The 19,728-nt window shown below is 38.7% G+C and overlaps 2 protein-coding genes across 11 annotated transcripts; both read left to right on the plus strand.

The window, feature by feature from the left end:
- The first annotated feature begins 550 nt into the window (after positions 1-550).
- znf414 (zinc finger protein 414) lies at positions 551-7,498 on the plus strand. Of its 6 annotated transcripts, XR_010891921.1 has the most exons (8): positions 551-687; positions 1,052-1,129; positions 1,200-1,331; positions 1,491-1,596; positions 2,163-2,716; positions 5,677-5,747; positions 6,358-6,510; positions 7,043-7,498. XR_010891921.1 is itself a non-coding variant. In XM_067362865.1 (7 exons), exons 2-7 carry the CDS (start codon positions 1,120-1,122, stop codon positions 7,117-7,119), a joined length of 1,029 nt encoding a protein of 342 aa, XP_067218966.1. In that variant the 5' UTR covers positions 551-687; positions 1,042-1,119; the 3' UTR covers positions 7,120-7,493. The 6 variants fall into 6 exon arrangements, 5 of the variants coding, with proteins under 5 accessions (XP_067218966.1, XP_067218965.1, XP_067218968.1 ...); XM_067362865.1 differs by lacking the exon at positions 5,677-5,747 and having other exon boundaries at positions 1,042-1,129; positions 1,203-1,331; positions 7,043-7,493; XM_067362864.1 differs by lacking the exon at positions 5,677-5,747 and having other exon boundaries at positions 1,203-1,331; positions 7,043-7,493.
- Positions 7,499-7,838: 340 nt separating this feature from the next.
- Positions 7,839-19,345, plus strand: mllt1b (MLLT1 super elongation complex subunit b). Of its 5 annotated transcripts, none has more exons than XM_067362483.1 (12): positions 7,839-7,967; positions 9,203-9,383; positions 10,791-10,873; positions 11,436-11,579; positions 11,683-11,808; positions 14,805-15,413; positions 15,495-15,579; positions 15,669-15,777; positions 15,962-16,061; positions 16,153-16,227; positions 16,324-16,395; positions 17,526-19,345. In XM_067362483.1, the coding sequence occupies exons 1-12, from the start codon at positions 7,956-7,958 to the stop codon at positions 17,652-17,654; spliced, it is 1,725 nt and encodes a 574-aa protein (XP_067218584.1). In that variant the 5' UTR covers positions 7,839-7,955; the 3' UTR covers positions 17,655-19,345. The 5 variants fall into 5 exon arrangements, with proteins under 5 accessions (XP_067218584.1, XP_067218586.1, XP_067218585.1 ...); XM_067362485.1 differs by having other exon boundaries at positions 16,153-16,218; XM_067362484.1 differs by having other exon boundaries at positions 15,498-15,579.
- Positions 19,346-19,728: the final 383 nt, after the last annotated feature.

The following is a 19,728-nucleotide window of genomic DNA, read 5'->3' on the forward strand; positions in this document are numbered from 1 at the left end:
TAAACAACATCAAACATGTATAGAAATAATGCTTGGAAAGCAACTGTAACAAATTGTACTACTTATCTCATTTACTTGCCATGTCTACAAGCTGTATCAACAATTATAGGATTTCCCTTGACATTATGGAGCCTTCTGATTGCTCAACTACAGACAGGAAGACATATAATAACAGGAAAACCTTTTAGACTGCTAAAGTCATTGAATATTTAAGAAAAAAAACCAAGTAGATATTACAGTACAAACCACACAATATATAGAAAATACCCTCAAGATGCCACTCCCACTAGCATAATGTATTTATTCTATCAACAACATTGCAGACTGAGCAGTATTTTAAATTCCTGTCTTTTTTATTAATCTCTATGTTGTGGATAACACATGAACTAAAACTAAAATCTGCTACAAAAATAAAATCGGTTGTAAAAATAAATCAGAAACTCTGAGTTGCGTGCAGTTTTGAATAAAAATGGAAATGAAAAATAATGTAATCATGTTGTCTGTCTGTCATCAGTCAACAGTATGAACTGGAACGCCCGAACGCGCGTTATGTTCTCGCGATATTTAAAGATGAACGTGTCGCACGTAGCCAGAGTGGAAATACGATCTAGCTTGGTAACGCCTTTCATTTGAATTACCGTGTATTTTTGAAAAGAAGCTTTGAAAACGCCGCGAAATCCATTCATAGTAAGTGTCATGATCATTGTGCACTATAAATAATTTCTCATGAATACATGTATTCTAAGCAGATAATGTGATCATTTGTTGTTGTCTGCTAGCTCGTGCGTGCGTGCTGTCCGTGCACGTCCCTGATTGTTTACGTTAGTGAGATGTTCTATTAGTTTCGTCAGTAAAGTCAATGGGTTGCTTATTGTTTGAACACTGTTATTGATCAAATTGCATGTTGCTCTACACTTATTTCTTTTAAGTCTACTATGTTGTTACTCTTTGCACACCCACATTAGAACTTACTACGTGCCATTCACTGAAAGTGTGCATGAGAATGAATGCGCTATATTATATTTTATTTCATTTATCTTGTCTGAACTAGAGCAATCTTAAAGTGCAGTTCTGGCTGGAAAAGCATTGATTCCATTTCCTTAACTCTAAGCAATCACCATGATGGAAGGTATGTCAATATTAGTACTATGTTTTAATTTGTTGTTTCAATGTTCATGCATAGTAAATCCTATTTTAAGTAGCAGACAATGTTCCACCAGGCTGTCAATTGTCCTGCTCGTTTTATGGGTGCAAGAGGACCTACAACAGTCCAGAAGCACTGAATAGTCATCTTCAGGACCATCAAAAGAACACAGCTCAGTCTCTTCCAGGTATAAGATCAACATGCCTGTACAAATTATTATTATTTTTTGTACTAGTGCACTTGATGGATGAAATGCTGTTTGTTATCATATAATCAGTTAATTTATAGTCATAAAAAGTGTCACATCAGCAATTTGGTGTCTAATGCACTCTCCTTTATTCTTCAGGGAAAGCTTTCCTGTGCTCTCAAATAGGATGCGATGGTTCATTCAACAACATGCAGCAGCTCATGGAACATATGAGACACCATCACAAGCCAAATTATTTTTTCCTGTGAGTTCCGCTTTGCATTTAGGCTTCTTTCTGTCTTAATAAGGATATGTTTATTTATAAATTGTCTCTTTCTGCTCTTCTGAGAAAATTTGCTTATTTGAAATATCTTGTAATAGTCTTGAATATCTTATTTAGTAAGTAGTTTAGTAGTATCTATATTAAATTTTAGTAGCGCATGTGTGATTTTTCGCCATGAAAATTGCCAAAGAAGCTGTCATGGCATTAAAAACAAACAAACAAACATTTCACTCTTTTTTGCCGTTGTTTCAGTATCAAATAAAACAACTAGCTCAGTTCACAATTTTCCCTTAGAGGTCCTCTTTTATCTGGAACCAAATTTGGAACCAATGTCTTTAAAAATGCTCTCTCAATTTCACTAAGCAATTTACAATTTTCTGTTATCAATGTATTTTTATCTTACCTTTTTTTGTGATTTTAATGTTTTTCTTTTATTGATTCATTTTTTTACATTTGTAAAACTTTTTTTAATCCCAAATCACTTCTGTTTTGTAATATTATATTTAAGAATTATGCTTCCTCATTATCATTATTTCTATGCCCTTTAGGTGCGAGAGCTGCAGGGCCAAACTGCGTTCTTACCGCACTCTCCTCAAACACCTGCAGACCTGTGCCAAGGTTGCTAAGAATAAGGCTGCAGTAAAGACAGAGCCTGGAATGGCACCTGACGCAGAGCACACCGGTGTTCCTCTCACTTCTGGTGACATGGAACCATCTGGACCCCTCTTAGCCCCAAATATAACTGAGGAGATGGAGTCTATGCCATCTATGCCCTCTTTAGCAACACATTCAACACCAGCAAACATGCCAGTAACCCAGCGGCCCCTAGAAAACAGTGCTTTCACGAACCCGACCCCTGCAGGCCCTGCATCTCTGCTCCTTGCCACTCTAAGTTCTGCCTCAACCCAAAATCTTCCTTGCAAACCAGAATCCCCCTACAGCCCATTTCCACCCACTCTGTCTCCTGTTAACCCAGCTATCCTGCCAGATCCGGGGCAACAGCAGCAGCAGAGGTCTCCCAGGTCTGGTCCTCCCAGTCTGCCCTCTTCACCGCCCCTGCCGTCATCGCCAGGATCAAACGCAGTCTGGAGGAAGAACCAAGGTGAATGGATCTCATAAAGCTTTCCTCTGTGAGTGAGGAAAGCCGACTTAAAAGGTTAGTTCACCTAAAAATTAAATTTCTGTCATTATTACTGTCACCATCATGTCGTTCCACACCAGTAAGACCTTCGTTCATCTTCGGAACACAAATTAAGATATTTTTGATGAAATCCGAGAGCGGTCTGATTCGTCCATAGACAGCAATTTAACCACCACTTTCAAGGTCCAGGAAGGTACTAAAGATGTTGTTACAACAGTCAATGTGACTGCAGTGGTTCAACCTTAATTTTATGAAGCAACGAGAATACTTATTGTGCACAAACACAAAACAAATATAACGACAATATCTTGCTGTTCACGTGAGGAGCACGATGCATGCATGTGATGCTGATGCAGGAGCCGGCCAATACTGAGCTGCCATTCTGACGTAGAACCTGGAAGCACTGAATGTAAACAGCGTACGAGAATGACACAGAAGAGAAGATATTGTTAAATAAAGTTTTTGCACACAAAGTAAATAAAATTAAGGTTGAACCACTGCATTCACTCTGACTTTAACAATGTCTTTAGTACCTTTCTGGACCTTAAAAGTGGTGGTTAAATTGCTGTCCATATACCTCTCGGATTTCATCAAAAATATCTTAATTTGTGTTCCGAAGATGAACAAAGGTCTTACGGGTGTGGAACGACATGAGTAATTAATGACAGAATTTTCATTTTCGGGTGAACTAACCCTTGAAAGAAAGTGTCATTGCTCACAATGGGTCTTATTCACTATCCATGCGTATGCACAAATTTGTTCAGGAATATCATCATGATTCATCAATAACTTTCATACAATTTTTTTTTCTTTTCTAAATTTATTTTAAAAAAGTGTAAGATCAACTGAAATCACATGTGCTCACAAAATCACATATAATCACATATATTATGTACATACAGTGCTCAGCGTTAATGAGTACACCCCCTTTGAAAAGTAACATTTTAAACACTATCTCACTGAACACAAAAACAATTTCCAAAAAGTTGACAAGACTAAGTTTTATATAACATCTGTTATAACATGAAAGTAAGGTTAATAATTTAGAGAACAAAATTTTCAGTTTTACTCAAATTAGGGTGATGCAAAAATGAATACGCCCCACTGAAAGTCTCTGGAGCAAAGCTAAATTTTAGACTACAGATGTCTAATTTAACAAGAATTCAAACACAGGTGAGTCTAATTATTCATTACACAGGTGTCCAGCAGACAGTTGACTATAAAAGTGTTAAAACCCCTTCCCATTTCATGCTGTCAGCAATGGCACCACATGGAAGAGAAATGTCACAAGACATGAGAAAGAAAATAATTTCTTTACACCAGAAAGGTGGAGGCTACAAGAAGATCAGCAAAGCTTTACTTATAAGTCAGAATACTATAGCAAAAGCACAAAAATTTTAAAAAGATGAAACCGCAACCATCTCACAGAGACGTCCAGGGAAGTTAACTCAACAGGAGCGTCTTCTGATGAGAAGGGTTGAAGATGCAAGTTCACTGCAGTTATCTAAAGAAGTAGAAAGCCAAACTAGGGTGACTATTTCCCATGACACAATACTGTGTACTCTGCAGAGGAATGGCATGCATGAATGCCGTCCACAAAAGATGCCTTTCCTAAAGCCCAGGCACAAAAAAGCCTGCCTAGAGTTTGCCAGGACCCATGCTGACAAAGATGAAGACTACTGGGACTCTATACTCTGGAGTAATGAGACCAAGATAAATGTTTTTGGAACTGATGGCTTCAAAACTGTATGGCGTCACAAAGGTGAGGTATACAAAGAAAAATGCATGGTGTCTGCAGTGAAACATGGTGGTGGCAGTGTCCTTTTGTGCGGCTGCATGAGTGCTGCTCTATACTGAAAGAGAAGATGCTACCATCACTCCGTGCCCTTGGTCGTCGTGCACTTTTCCAACATGATAATGATCCTAACACACACATCTAAGGCCACTGTTGGATTTCTGAAGAAGAACAGGGTGAAAGTGATTCAGTGGCTCCTGATCGGAACCCAATTGAACAGCTATGAGGAATTCTGAAGAGACAAGTTGAGCATCACTCTCCATCCAGCATCCAGTCTCTAAAAGAGGTCATTCTTGAAGAATGGAAAAAGATGTTGCAAAATGTCGCCAACTTGTTCATTCCATGCCTAGAAGTCTTGGTGCTGTCGTTAAAAATCATGGAGGCCATACAAATTACTAGATGTAGTAGTTTTTGTTGTGGGGTGTACTCATTTTTGCATCACCCTAATTTGAGTAAAGATTACACATTTTTCAGTTAAGTTATATTATTAACCTTACTTTCATGTTATAAGTTAAACAGATGTTATATTAAACTGAGTCTTGTCAACATTTTGGAAATTGTTTTTGTGTTCATTGAGATATTGTTTAAAATGTTACTTTTCAAAGGGGGTGTACTCATTTATGCTGAGCAATGTATATACACAATGAGTTAGATCTATAGATAGATAGATAGATAGAGATAGATGCTGCTGCCAAGGAAAGTTTGTGCGGAAAGCCCTTAAAATGAGATTGTTTGGGCATGTTTTATGCAAATCACTAACCGTGGGCACACATTTGCTCTTTTAGAACACTCCATATTCATTAACAATAGAACAAGGTTAACAAATCCATGTGTTGTAAACTAAGTGAATTTTTTTTTTTTCATAAGAAGTTCTCCAGTGCACATAAATCTGAATAACCCATGCAATTATTAGTGAATGAGACCCAGTGTTCCTTAAATCATCCTACATTTTAGACGCTGTTCACCTGTGTATTTTCCAGTTTGCTCAACTGATCTCACCTGCTTATCAACAGGTGTGAGTCCTTTTTAAAGGGAATTTGTAAGTCACTTGGGGGGGAAATGCCTAAGCCTTGGCCATGGCCACTTTGAGTGAACTGTGTTTTGTCATGTTGCACTGTCCTGCCAGACCCGCCCGGGCCCCTTTTGCACAGATGGAACTCTCCAAGCAGTCAGAGTTTAAGTAGAGATGAAGTCCAGGTGAGGCACAGAGAATCCACACACACATTGCTTGAGGGAACAATCAGATCATCCCTCAAATTATACTTTAGATGCTAATTCTCCTTCCCTTCCCCTGCTTTAACCGGTCTTAGTGTTTCCCTGGGTGTGCCATCTAGCTGCACGACTCAGTCCACTCCCATCCGATCCTAAATGCACATGTCCGTGGGCTTCACTAACATGTAATGAGACATCAGAGAGTCTGCTTTTAGGGCCAGTGTTCCTTTACTTCCACTTTTTTCCCTTCCCATTAGCATTTTGCAAATATAAGGTGGTCATTTCTGGCAAGAGATGGTGCTGTATCATAATATGATCATAAAAAAAATGTGTGGAGATGTTGAGAGCGCTTAATTTCCCATTTTCATCCGTCTAAACTGGGTTTAATCATTTTGATTGTGTGAATAATATTGCTTTTGTATATGAGCTGATGATCATTGGGGTTCTTTTTCCAGCTCAAGTCAATCCATGTTTTTACTGGTGAAGGTTTTCTGTTTCTGTCTACAAACATTCTCAATGAACGTATAACCATAAATATGATCGTCTTTGAGTTAGTTTTGATTTTAATGACTCGCCCATTAATTAAATCTTTCAGCTCAGTCCTTCAACTGCCGCATCCTGTGGGAACACACAAGAGGGAGATACAGCTGCCTACAGTGTGGCCACTGCACCCCAGACCGGGGGGAGATGACCGCTCACATTGAAGGCCAGCACAAGAACCCAGGTGGCAAAGTGAATGGTGATCATGGTATGATTCCCATCTTCAAAATTTTAATTATAATCCTTTTAATGAATTGAGTACACTTTCACTTTGTATTTCAATGGGTTAAGGCTGGAATACACTACACAACTTTTGCACAGATTTCTGATTTGCAGTCTGGACGAGTTGACGCAAGTTGCTGAAAGCCAGAGCCAGCCTGCAGATTTTGGGCAGTTGGAGTTGACAGATTTCACAGAAAGTCATGTAGTGTATAATGGGCACAGAGTATTATTTTATTAGCTTTAGACTCTGATTCCATCCAGTTGCAGGATATCAAACAGGAGGATATTTTAGAACACGTTTGTCATATGTCTCCTAGCATCTAGGCACACGTTTCTGCACAAGTTTGTTGTGCTCGGAGCGACTTGAAAGTCTGGTAACGCATGATCAGTTGGCAAGTGTATGATGTTTGGTGTTTTAGTAGTCGTGTAGTATATTCCAGCCTTTAGTCTTTTGAAAAATAATTACACAATGGAGTGACCATCATCTCACCAGACTGAACCTTCTGTGCATTTTACAGATACAGAGATTGGCACTGCTTCTTTACTGGCTAAGACTTCACTGCACACTGAGAACTCAACTTATACACAGCTCTAGCATGAAATGAGATATGAAACCTGCTGATTGTCAAAGAGCTTTTGTTGTAGCTTTTTGACTCAATGTTTTCATTTGACTGTCAGTGTGGACTTCAAGAATCTCTATGGTCTGGATCTAATCACTATCACAATTAGCACAAAGTTCTGCATGCCTTGTCTTCAGAACGCATTTGCCAGTCATCTAGGCTTAGAAAAAGACTTGTTAGGTTTCATTATATAATTTGGAATTGCATATAAATAACCTGAGTAATGTAATATTATGTCACCTACATTTTTTTTAAAATCTTTTTGCAGGAGGCTGTCTCTCCAGAACATTATTCATGTTAAAAAAAAAAAAAAATCTTGGCCACTTATTGTTTCTGTAGTGTTTACTACCTGCAAATAAAGCCTGTTAGAAAAAATGAAAAAGTGTGATGGGACTTTATCTTATTTTAATATCTTGCATGATTTTCTATGGTGGAATTTAAGTATTTAATAGTCTGTTTATAAATTGTATAATTTCACTTTTATGGTGTAATTAATTAAATGGATCTGTTAAAAATACTTTCAGAACTTCACGAAAGAAAGTTAGTGTGAACCTTTCCGTAATTTTTAAAGGGCGGAGTAACTTTATTTGCATAGTATGTAAGCAAATAAAGTAGATGAAACGTGGACTATAAACACAATTAGATGAAAGCCATTCTGCTTTTATTTTAAAAACTGTCAGTGTCGCGGCCATTTGTTCAAACTGTTCAGTTTCTCCCTTCACACTCCATCAGATGTGTAAGAGCGAGGATGCACATTCAATCTACTTCAACGCTTTTGTAAATAAACGAAACAACCGGAACACAGGCAACAATGGAGAACATGGTAATAAGACTTTACTGACACTGCCAGACAGTCATTAGAGACACATATGCATGATTTTATCATTTATAATGAAAGACGCGAGGCCAACGTTTTTCTGAAGATGGTCAGGATGCTAACTTAGCCAGCTAGTCACTCGTACGAGGCTTAAAGCTGGAAACCCGCGGAATTATATCAGTGTTTTATGTACATTTAAGTCGTGAAGAAGATGTGCTTACAGAAACAAATCTGTCTTTTTATAAACCTCAGCATTTGGCCTATAGGACAGATTTACTCTTGAGTTCCAACACTCACTAGCTGTCCGGCTAGTCCGGAGACTGTCACAAAACCTAGTGAGCTGTCTACATAGACAGCATTTGTGGGCGTCACAGGCCCGGCGCGCGCGAACGTTCGAACGCCCCCATCGCCAAACGTGCTGTCTAGATAGTGGGCTCATTTGCTTTTGAGACAGACATCATGAGAAAATTCTTTCATTGAATTACAAATAATTACACTTTATTAATTCAACAGCATCAGACGATTTTCAATAGAAAAAAAAAAAGGTACTCACCTGAATTCAAGACAGCTGATTCAATGACAGCTCATTAGATATGCAAAATTCCAGTGCTCTAATTGCTATCTGTCTGTCTGAATGCATGGCCTTAACCTTATTGAAACTACTTCAGTCTTAAAACCATAAAACTTCAAGCTTTTAAAATGTCTTTAAACTTAATGTCCAGGCCTTTTCTAGCCAACCTAAAGCCAAGGCCAACCTTTTTCTTGAACTTTTACTTTTTTTATCTAGTTATTTTAGACATGCACTGCTTGTGTAGTTTTGTATTATGCAGTCACTGGAGAGAAAAAATGCTTTAGGCGTGGATAGGATGCAAACTCAGTCAGCGTAGGCAAGGAATTTATTAACCACAATGAGCTATCGCATACAATCGTTAATTTTGTTTCCATACCAAGAAAAGCTGTAAACAATAAACCATCATGCGTGTGAAGAATGTCACAGAACTGTGAGTTTCCATCTCCAGCTGTCAGAGCGATAAAGCAGGTTGATTTCTCGCAGATATGAAGTCTAGATCTGACAGTAGTGTTGAGAAGTTAGTCCTTTGTAGTCTCACTCTGGTCTATATGTCAATCTCTGATCAAATATTACAATTCAGCAGTGCTTATTGTTATTGTGTACCCATGCTCAGAATAGAAAACGGCCTTTAGTCTTCTGGTGGATGATTGTTGTGTTCCTCTTATTACAGTGCACTGTGCAGGTGAAACTGGAGCTGGGACACAGAGCCCAGTTAAGGAAGAAAGTCACTAATGAGGGCTTCACACATGACTGGATGGTGTTTGTTCGGGGCCCAGAGGCATGTGACATCCAGCACTTTGTGGAGAGAGTTGTCTTCCGCCTTCACGAAAGCTTCCCAAAACCTAAGAGAGGCAGGTTATGTTCTGAGTGTACTTTATAACACTGTAACTTTATACCCACAGTGTTGTAGGTTAAGATTCCCTTTCAATCAGTATTAAAGAAAGGCCTAGTGTGTACACCCATCTTCTGTTGTGTTAAATCTGCCCTTTTAACTCAAGCTGCTGTCCAGACTAACATGCTTTGTGTAGTTATAGCATGTAAAACCTAAGATCTAGTATAATATAAAAGTAATTGTATAGCAACTACAATAACTAGCATTGAAAACATTACCAATCCTGGCAAAAATTACGCAATCACCACACTTGTTTTGCCACATTCCGTGTTGGATTTCCTTCAAGATGGACTTTCCATTGTTTCAGTTGACATCGCTCTTGTTGGGGCCATGTTTCCTTTCAATTAAAAACGTCCAACAGATTAATAAGGTCTGTTATTGAACTGAACTGAATTTTTCTTTAATAATTTATGAATTTCCTATTTATTACTGTGATGCTGCTTTGACAATCTGTTTTGTACAAAGCACTATAAATCAATGTGACTTGACTTGTAAGCACTCTCTTTACTGCTGATTAATTTTCAATAGGTAATAACTTTATTTGGTTGGTAACACTTTATTTTAAGATTACACATTACGACATGTACTTACTATAGTAATAAAAGTAAATTATGCATAATTACAAGTAACTGTCCCTAAACCAAACCCTAAACCTAACTGTAACTCTATAGTAAGTACATGTAGTTAATTATTATTATTACTCAGTACTTACTGGAGTAAGTACAATGTAACTATGTCACCTTAAAATTAAGTGTAACCCTTTGTGCCCTTGTTACATGTACTTACTGTAATAACAACAACAACAGTAAATTAATTACATTTGTTTCAGGAATGTTTTACAAAGCCAGATTTTTCAGTTATTAAAAAAATTGTTTTGTGTCATATCTGTGATTTGTTTGTTTGTAATAAGTAAAAAAAAAACTGGACGTACGTCCTCTAAGTGTGGTGATTCAATAATTTTTGCCAGGGGTTGTATTTAAAGGTGAAGTGTGTCCTTTTTTAATGTTACATTTTTCTATCCCAGTTAATTGTGCTAATTGTAGGTTGACTTCTTTAAAAGTGATAACACTTTGTCTCTGGGCTGCTTTCAAAATATCTCCCTGTTTGTTTGAGTGGTCTGATATGTCAACCTCTGGCTCAACCAATAGCATGATTTTTGGGTGGGGCTACCTGATTTTAGGAGTGCTGCAGAAACCTGTTCGGAAAAAATGGTTGTTTTTGCAATTTTGTGGTGTCAGTAGTGGCAAAGAAATAGCACACCTGACCTTATGTAGTATGTACATGTAGATTCATATTTCTGTTTCAGTGTAGATTGAAAAAAATGATAGCTAAACATTAACAAAGTATTTCTTGTTTTTTTTCACAGTTTGTAAAGAGCCCCCCTATAAAGTGGAAGAGTCTGGCTATGCTGGTTTCCTCATGCCCATAGAGGTCTATTTCAAAAACAAGGTGAGCACATCACCCCATATCTACAGCAGTATCTGCATTTCGTCACCTTTCACATGAATAACTGGTATTTCAGGCAAAACACATGAAAAGGCCGTCAGATTGTTGTGCTCAGTCTTTTTAGATGTGTGCCTGGCTGCGTTATTTTTAAGCGGTTTGTTGTCTGTATTGGAAAAACGTTGTGATGAAGAGTTTTGCAATTTGGTAAAGTTAAAGGTCACACAACTAGGTGAACTCAGTATTTGCACTGGGAGCGAACAGATTTACAGACAAGCTAACAGAGAATTGACATGAAGCTGTTGAACTGCAGAGAACTTGGAGGGGGTGTAAATGGTAAGAATATGTGAATTTGTTTTTCACTTACTTCCTTTTTATATTGTTATATTGTATACTTACTTTTCCAGAATTCATAGTGGAATATTTCTGGAGGTTTTCTTCTAACGTAATCTTTACTGTAAATGTTTCACACACTGCTAGATTGAGTTTCGGGTTTGATACTTATGTTCAACTCAACATATTTTTTTTAAATATCTATAAAGCCTAAACATGATTGTCTCTGTTACAGGAGGAGCCTAAAAAGGTGTGCTTTAATTATGATCTTTTCTTGAACCTGGAGGGCAACCCACCTGTCAACCACCTGCGCTGTGAGAAGCTTACGTTTAATAACCCCACACACGAGTTTCGACGCAAGCTGGTCAAGGCCGGTGGGGTGAGTGGGGCTGTTTGTTCTTGCTTTTTCTGTACCTCTGTAATCAGCTCTTTTCAACAGACTCTCACTCTCTCTTTCCATTGGGGTGTTATTCTTGTCTCAGGCTATAGTTGTTCCTGAGGGAGCAGAGATGATGCCAAGGCCCAGTCCAGATTATCCAATGCTGCCGACTATTCCACTTTCTGCCTTCTCAGACCCCAAGAAGATCAAGTCCTCTCATGCAGTAAAGGTTAGTAAAAAAAGTAATTCTTTGGTCAAAGAGTTTTTTAAATTATTTAAAATAATTATTTAAATTTGTTTTTGAAACCTATGTAAAGGGTTTAAACTTTAAAGGGAATATTGCAGGTTAGAGCTTTAGTGATTCAATGCATAGAAAAATAATGTATGAAATAGATTTTCTTGAAAAAACACACATAAATACGCTACATAGGCTTCTGGAGTCGTTTTTTGTGAGAACATTTTACTTCCGCATCTGAAAAATGCCCAATCGGACGTGACGTCAGTGAAGGGAGCGCGATCAATATAAACTATAGGAAAACAATGGATCGCAATGACAGTTCGGATGCTAAGGAAATTGTAAATGCTTATTTATACTCCTATAACTGATCACAGCCATACAATTAGCCTGCTATGTGGTCAAGAGAGCAGGGACAGGCCAGAATTAGACAGAATAACGGTCAAAAGAGACAAATTGAGCTGTTGTGTGAGGAGAAGCAGTGGAGAACAGGACAGAGACCGGTGTTAGCTTATAGATATAAAGTTAGGTAACGACATGTGCTCAGATCACAATATTGTACAGATTATTATAATGAATCAGGCAATCGCAAAGCTATTGGTCATCTAGGAGTAACTGATTACTAATAACAGAAACGAATAAACTTTGATCAAGCGTATGTCACACGCGTTAATATCCGTCCACACTAACGTTACGTGATATAGCCGTTTCTCATCACGACTGATTTGGTTGTTAGCAAATGTAATAATCAAACACAAAACTTAAAATGTGCACCGTAAGTCTTCATCGAGCTGCATCTCTGACGGATCCGTGATCATGTCTCCTGCCAGCGGCCAAACATTGTGCCTGTATGTGTTACTGAATGTCTTTCATGTTATCCTTTATTCATTAATTCTGTGTTTATTCCGTGCCCATTCACTGATAGTGTGAGGAATCATGATGCCGTGATTATGTAGTTGTGTGAACTTGAATGTAGGCCTATATATAAGTTTACATATATGGCATGCATGAAATTGGAGTATTTACATTACCAGCACATAATTCAAAACTGTTTTGTGTAAGTGTGAGACTGTATGCATGTGTACATAATTTGTATGTATCAGTGTTGAAATTGATTCAAGTAAAAACGGTGAAGAAGCGTAGCGTGTGTAAGTTTATTAATTTAATATAATCATTTACAGAAGTATTACAATGTTGAACTCCCATCATATCGCCAGGATGATAATCCTCCAGTCTAAAATGAAAGCGTTTTTCGACGCAGATGCAGAAGTGAAGTCCCGTGTCTTCACCTGCACAAAACAAACCCCAGCACAGAAGATAGCAGCGTAGTTTTTCTTGTTAGTAAACCTCTGTACTCGATGTCCTGACAGGCTGAAGTTTGTGCAACCTCCACAATCAGAATAATTTACCATTACGATGATAAATAGAATACAAAAACTACTGAAAACACACTGATTCACGGCCGCTGTTGCTAAATACCAATATATTCTGCACAGAGCTCTGCGAACATCTCCCTGTAGTGACGTAAAATGACGCGACGCTGAAAAAAAAGCGGTTTTACAGAGACCGTCACTTTATCTACTAAATTAATGCCCTTATGTCTCGCAAAACATTTTTAAACCCTGCAGTACCTTTTTATATGGTATTTTTGTCAAGGTAGAGATCTATTGAGTTTTTCTTGTCATGTTCCAGTAAGATTCTGTCACGCTTCAGTGTCATAGGCTACTTTTTCCAATACCCACACACACGTGACACTTCAGACCTCACTTTGTTACATTTGTCGCAACAGAAAAAAGGAAGGTGCTTTCACTTGCTGTCTCATACAACCCGACCCGAAAAACATTGAGAATATCCAACCCTGTGCCTCTAAACTTTTTTTGTTGTTGTTGCAAAATAGACGATTGACATTCTGTATCTTTAAAACATAAAATAAGTTTGAGTAACTTTTCCCACGCACAAATCAGTACCTTCCCTCCTGCACTCAGCAATTCAAAACTTGTTCCCTGCTGTAGTCAGTTGTGGCGAGTTCTGCGAATCCTAGGAATTCAGACCCTTATCTGGCTTGCGTTTCCACTGCCAATAGTACCCTTATTTGATAGGCATGGTGTATGCCAGAAAGTAGCAATCAATGTTATTCTCACGTCAAGAAGAAAGCGACACAGTAAACAACAACTCCAGCTATTGTGGTCTTTCAAGTTACAGTAGTCGCTCCACAGCTTCTTGCATTTAATGCGGCATTTCTCAGACGTCTGCTGGAACCCCTCAGCAGCCATCCTCTCAGAAACATGCTGGAAAACCTTTTCGTTTCTCACCATGCCATCGAGTTCCATTTGCACCTTTTCTTAACTGATGATACACAGGAAGGTCTACACCTCCTGGGTTGACCATGGTACATGGCTGAGTGCCGACATCGTGTTGCAACAGTATTGTGTTTCAACTGTATATTTAAAAAAAAATGGCACCTCTTGTGTTGTCATTCCCCTTGTAGCATGCGCAAATGAGGATTCTCTGTCAACCAATCAACACTCTGCAGTGAGTCTAGCTCCATCCTTTAGGTACCCGACTACTGTACTAGGTACCCCAACGGAAGTGGTAAAAAAAAGGTGGTACAGTACGGTTCGCTATTTTGGTACCATTCACAACTTCTGACAATTGAAACGTCAATAATTGCGTACTGTACTGTACCATATTGCTCCGTGGAAACGTGCCATAATTTGAGCTTCACTTGACCATATTTGATGATTAAACCAATCGATTCATTTTGAAGAGTCAGAATTTTGGTGGAGTACACGTTCAATGGAGCTTTCATTAAAAATAGCTTCAGTTGTGTTTTGAAGATGAACGAAAATCTTATGGGTTTAGAACGACATGGGGGTGAGTGCTTATCGAGCAAAACTGTAGTAGGGTCACAATGGTAGGGTGTTCTGGATAGTTTCCAAGCTGTTATGAGTATGCATTTAAAGATCAGTCTTTTAAAACCTTTTTTGTAGGAGTCAAGTAAAGATGGAGGAAGTGGGAGCAGCAAAGGCCTTAAAGCCCATAAGGTAACCAAAGAGCACAGAGAGCGCACGCGAAAGGACTCTGAGAGCAAGGCCACGTCCCGAGAGAGCGATCGTGAGGGCAGCAAGTCCTCACGAGACCAATCGTCATCCTCTTTTTCAAAGAAAGCCCCGGATGGTAGAGGAAAAGACGAGGGGAAACCTGTACCCAAAGCAGCCTTCAAAGAGCCCAAACTTACGGTCAGAGAGTCTAAGATGGATGGCATGTCTCCAAAAGGTGGTGGAGCAGTGACGGGTGGAGGGGGTCAGTTAGACACTCGAACCCCGAGCAAGCGGCCGTCATCTGCCATGGAGTCCCCGAAGCTAAGTACCAAGAAACAGAAGAGAATGGGCTCCGAGGGCATGAAGGGGCCTGTGAGCGGAGGCTACAGCAGCAACTCTCCCCGTATTACCTCAACAACACCCTCCACATACCCTGAGAAGAAAACCCCTAAAGATAAAGTCCACTGGCCCAAGATGAAACCAGAGGCGCAGGAAGTGAAAAGGCAGCCCGACTCTGATGAATCCAACTCTGAGGATGAAGCCTCTTCCAAATCAGAGGTATGTTTATGTCTTTCCATCAGCAGAACGGGGATTTGAATGTATTCAAATGTACTAAAGCTCCAGGATGTTGTTTTTTAGCAGTCGGCTCCATCCAGTCCATCAAGTTCCAGCTCGAGCTCCAGCTCTGATTCTGACTTTGAGCCATCGCAGAAGCAAGGCCAAGGTACTAGGAGTTTAATCATGAATTGTAAATTCTATGTTCAGTAGTGTCTCGCTTCATTACGTTTGGTTGAATGTAATGATTGTTTCCAGGGCCGCTTCGTTCTATGGTAGAGGATATGCACTCTGAAGGCTCTGACGATGACAGCAGCTCTGAGGTTGAGACGCCAATGAAATCAACTCCACCCAATCAGGACTCTCGGTTTGTACCATGCACTTTGTGATCCAGTTTGGTCTTGTTTGAATTACTGAAATGTTTACTGTAAAGGAAACTTGAAAATCTTTTGTCCACACTGTACACATCATTAATATCACCACAACCATGTTACACATTGAATACGATTTATATTCCTTTCACAAGTTCATTATGAGTTTCCCCTTTTCAGTTTAAGCATGGACAGTGAGAGTGATGGCAATGAGGAGTCCCGTCCTCCCAGCCAGGAAGCCCCCTCACCTCTACCCAAACTGAGCGCAGCAAACCTCAAGGTAAGATTGGCATTGCATTGCGATGAAACTTCAGACTGGTTTATATAAGGTTTATATTTAAAATCTTTTTGAAATACTTTGTGTTTGTCAGATGTTAGGAAAAAAGAGCCCAGACTCTTGCACCCGTGAGAAGATGCTCAAGAGGGGATACGACAAGGTAGGAAGGGTAAATAACTGAATTCTACTCATCAGTGGCTGAAATTCAGATTTTTATTGCACTTAAAACTACAATGGAAGTTTTAAACGAGTGATCTGATTACAGGCTTATACAGAAGAGCTTGTGGACCTCCATCGCAGGCTGATGGCTCTGAGAGAGAGGAATATTTTACAGCAGGTAACAATAAGTTATTTCTGTTTTTGAGTGCATTTAAAAGTATTCTTGTCACTTCATAACATTAAGATTGAACCATTGTTATATAATAATATAAAATGTCAAATATAATGTCAAAATAATATAAAATAATTATTTGAAATAGAAATCTTTTGTAACAATGTAAAAGTCTAAGGATGCGTTCACACTTGTAGTTCGGTTCGTTTGGTTCATTTGGTCCGGACCAAATAAGAAAAAAAAACATTTAGTCCTGGTCCGATTAGCATTCAGATTGGCAATTTTATCACCGAACCAAAACATACCGAACCTAAAGGCATAGGGATACTTTCACAACCTGATTGGTCGGATTTTATGACGTATTGCCTATTTTGAGAAGGAACTTACCGAACATCCAAAACATGCTGTTTACACATTATATAAGCTCTTCACGAGTTCCCAGCAGGCCAAAATTAACATCACATGCAGGCTACACACACACAACAAGCACATTTACCTCTGCAAAATAGTCAAAACAGCGGCGGGAATCCATCCGTCACACACACAAACGATCTGCTGCGTGGAGACGTGCGTCTGATGCCTGTGATGGGAAAACTTGTGACTATGACGAGAAAAACTGACATGCGTGAGGATTCTGTCCTTTTTAGGGGCTCTACTTCCTGTTTGTGGTTCGTTTACATGTCTTTGGTCCGTGTTGCGTTCATATATCATACGAACCGCACCAGAGTTCGTTTGGAAGCGGACCGAGACCCATCTTTTCAGCGGTCTCGGTCCGGTTGTTTGGTGCGCACCAGGGTTCGGATGGCAGCGTTCACACATGTTCAAATGAACCGCACTAACAGAGCAATCGCACCAGGGTTCGTTTTAATCGAACCAAACATGACAAGTGTGAACGCACCCTAAAGAACAATTTAACTCATGCTGAATAAAAGTATTAAAAAAAGTCTTACTGGCCCTTTAGAATAGTAGTGTATGTGAAAGATAGTTCGAAAAGAATCATTTTTGAACATTTTAGGTAGTAAAAAATGCCTGTCACTGGAAAACAGCTGATTTTTGGTTCATGGCACTTTTGTCACCTTTCAGGAGTGATTGCCGTTTGCTGCTTTTTTATTGACACATTACTTTGTTTCTTTTAGATTGTAAACCTCATTGAGAAGACTGGCCATTTCAACATCACCAATACAACCTTTGACTTTGACCTGTTCTCCTTGGATGAATCAACTGTGCGTAAACTCCAGAGCTACCTGGAAGCCACGTCCACATGACACAAGGATGCTGCTCGGCCGTGATTTTTTTTAAAAGTGTGAGAGAGGCCTCCAAACTAACTGGGGGAAGAGGGAAAGGTATTGAAAGCAACATATAAATGCACAGGATATGAACAAAAACAAAACGAACGAACAAAAAAAAAAAAAAACTTTATACTGTAATACATATAAGCAAACAAAAGGACCAGGGGCATAAAGGGGCGGCATTCAGGGTTTATCTAATAACAGCACTGCGCATTGCACTAAGAAACAAACTGTTGGCACAATACTGTCCAAACTGGACAAGATCTTGCATAGGCACCGTGGATGAGATACCTTATTACAAGTAGGTACATTTCAAGACTGGTTTTGCACCAAAGCTGTAACACTGGTAGACTGGATCCCTCACTCGGGCCTTTATGCAGGGGCGATGACTGAAAGACTGTGTCCCCTCTCTACCCTGTCACTCTTCTGCTCCATTCATGTCTACCACTCAGCACAGTGTGGTGGCATGGAAAGAGCCCCACTAGATCAAACCTTATCGGCATACTGTTTGTGTCTGCATAGCTTTGTAGCCCCATGTGTTGGATAAAGTAATACTCTCAAGCTTTGGTGATAGATGCTTCCTCGGATCAGCTAAAGGGGAAAAACTATCTGCCTTTGTAGTGCCTTTTTAAAATGTCATGTTTTTAATTATAATTGTCTGTGAGTCTCTCATTGGTCTTGGGATGACCAAAAATGATCCGTCAATATTGAAATGCCTGAAATTGACATTCAAAGCCCTTTTAAAAGCGGTTTAATACCTGTCCGGAGAGAACACATTATGATAAAGCCGTTCTGCATGTGTGATCTGAGAAGGTCTTGTGCATTATTCTGTTTTTTGATGGTCAACAACATGAAGTCAATTTGTTAAGCATTTAAGGTTTTTTTTGTAGTTTATTTAAGTAACTGTGCACTTTTTATGGTCACTTCAGTGCTTTGTAATTATCTGATAACTATATTTATGATTATTTTCTCTTTTTTTACATAATATTGACTTGCAAAAATGTACAGATTTTTGTCAATGTTTTTAAATGCATCTATTGAAGTCATATTATTGATTATTCAATCACTTGAGAGAATATGCACACAGAATGAAGGTGGAAGGGTTTGTCTGTATTTCGATGGTGCAATTGGAAAAAGAGTCTTCTGTTCACCTGAAGTATTATACAAGTGAAAATGTATTTGTGTCAGATACGTATTGTCTGATGACATTGCTTTTTAAAAAGCATACCTGCTTGACATGTTATTCTTCATTGTCGATTGCCAGTTACCCTTTTTGATTCTCAATAATGTATGGTTATAAAGTAAACAATGTTTTCAGTGAAACTTTTGTGGCAGATGTATGTTACATCATGGTTAAATAGCAGTGATCCGTGTTTGTGCATGATTAACACATGAATTATCACTTGCAGGAATATGCACACAACCCTATATGTTTGCTTTATCAACTTTTCTCAGGAATACAGAAGATACTCTTAAGAAATCCACACAATATAAACCCATATAACGTGAAGCACAAGCTAGAAGCTTCTTATAGATCTCTTGGTTGTGCTTTCTTCTGTAGCATTGTAGGATAGCCATATCAGAGGGAATGGGTTCATTTTACAATACGTATGTAAATATTTAGTTTAATGTGCATTAAATAGGTTACCATACACTGAAGGCTGAAATTGTGGAACCATTAAAGTTCATTCTTCATTTAGTTTACATCAGTATGTGTGTTTATAGATTTCCTTTTTATAAAAGTCATTCCTACAATTTGTGCCTTCTGGAATTAAAGGATTTTTTTTTTTCTTTCCTTTCTTTCTTTTTTTTTTCTCCTTTTCGCACACCTCAATCTCATGTCAATGACAAACTATTATTATTATTATTAGCAACATTTTAAACACATGAGTGACAAATTATCCATTCTGTTATGAACCAATAATAGCCTGATATACTATTACAGCCAACTGTAATCGGTACAAATTTAACAATATAAATGCCATAGCTTGTACTCGAGATTTCAAAGACACCAAATTTTTACCTATATGCATCCTAAAATACAGACCAA

The sequence above is a fragment of the Chanodichthys erythropterus genome, chromosome 16 (assembly GCF_024489055.1).
Source record: "Chanodichthys erythropterus isolate Z2021 chromosome 16, ASM2448905v1, whole genome shotgun sequence".
Taxonomy (NCBI): domain Eukaryota; kingdom Metazoa; phylum Chordata; class Actinopteri; order Cypriniformes; family Xenocyprididae; genus Chanodichthys; species Chanodichthys erythropterus.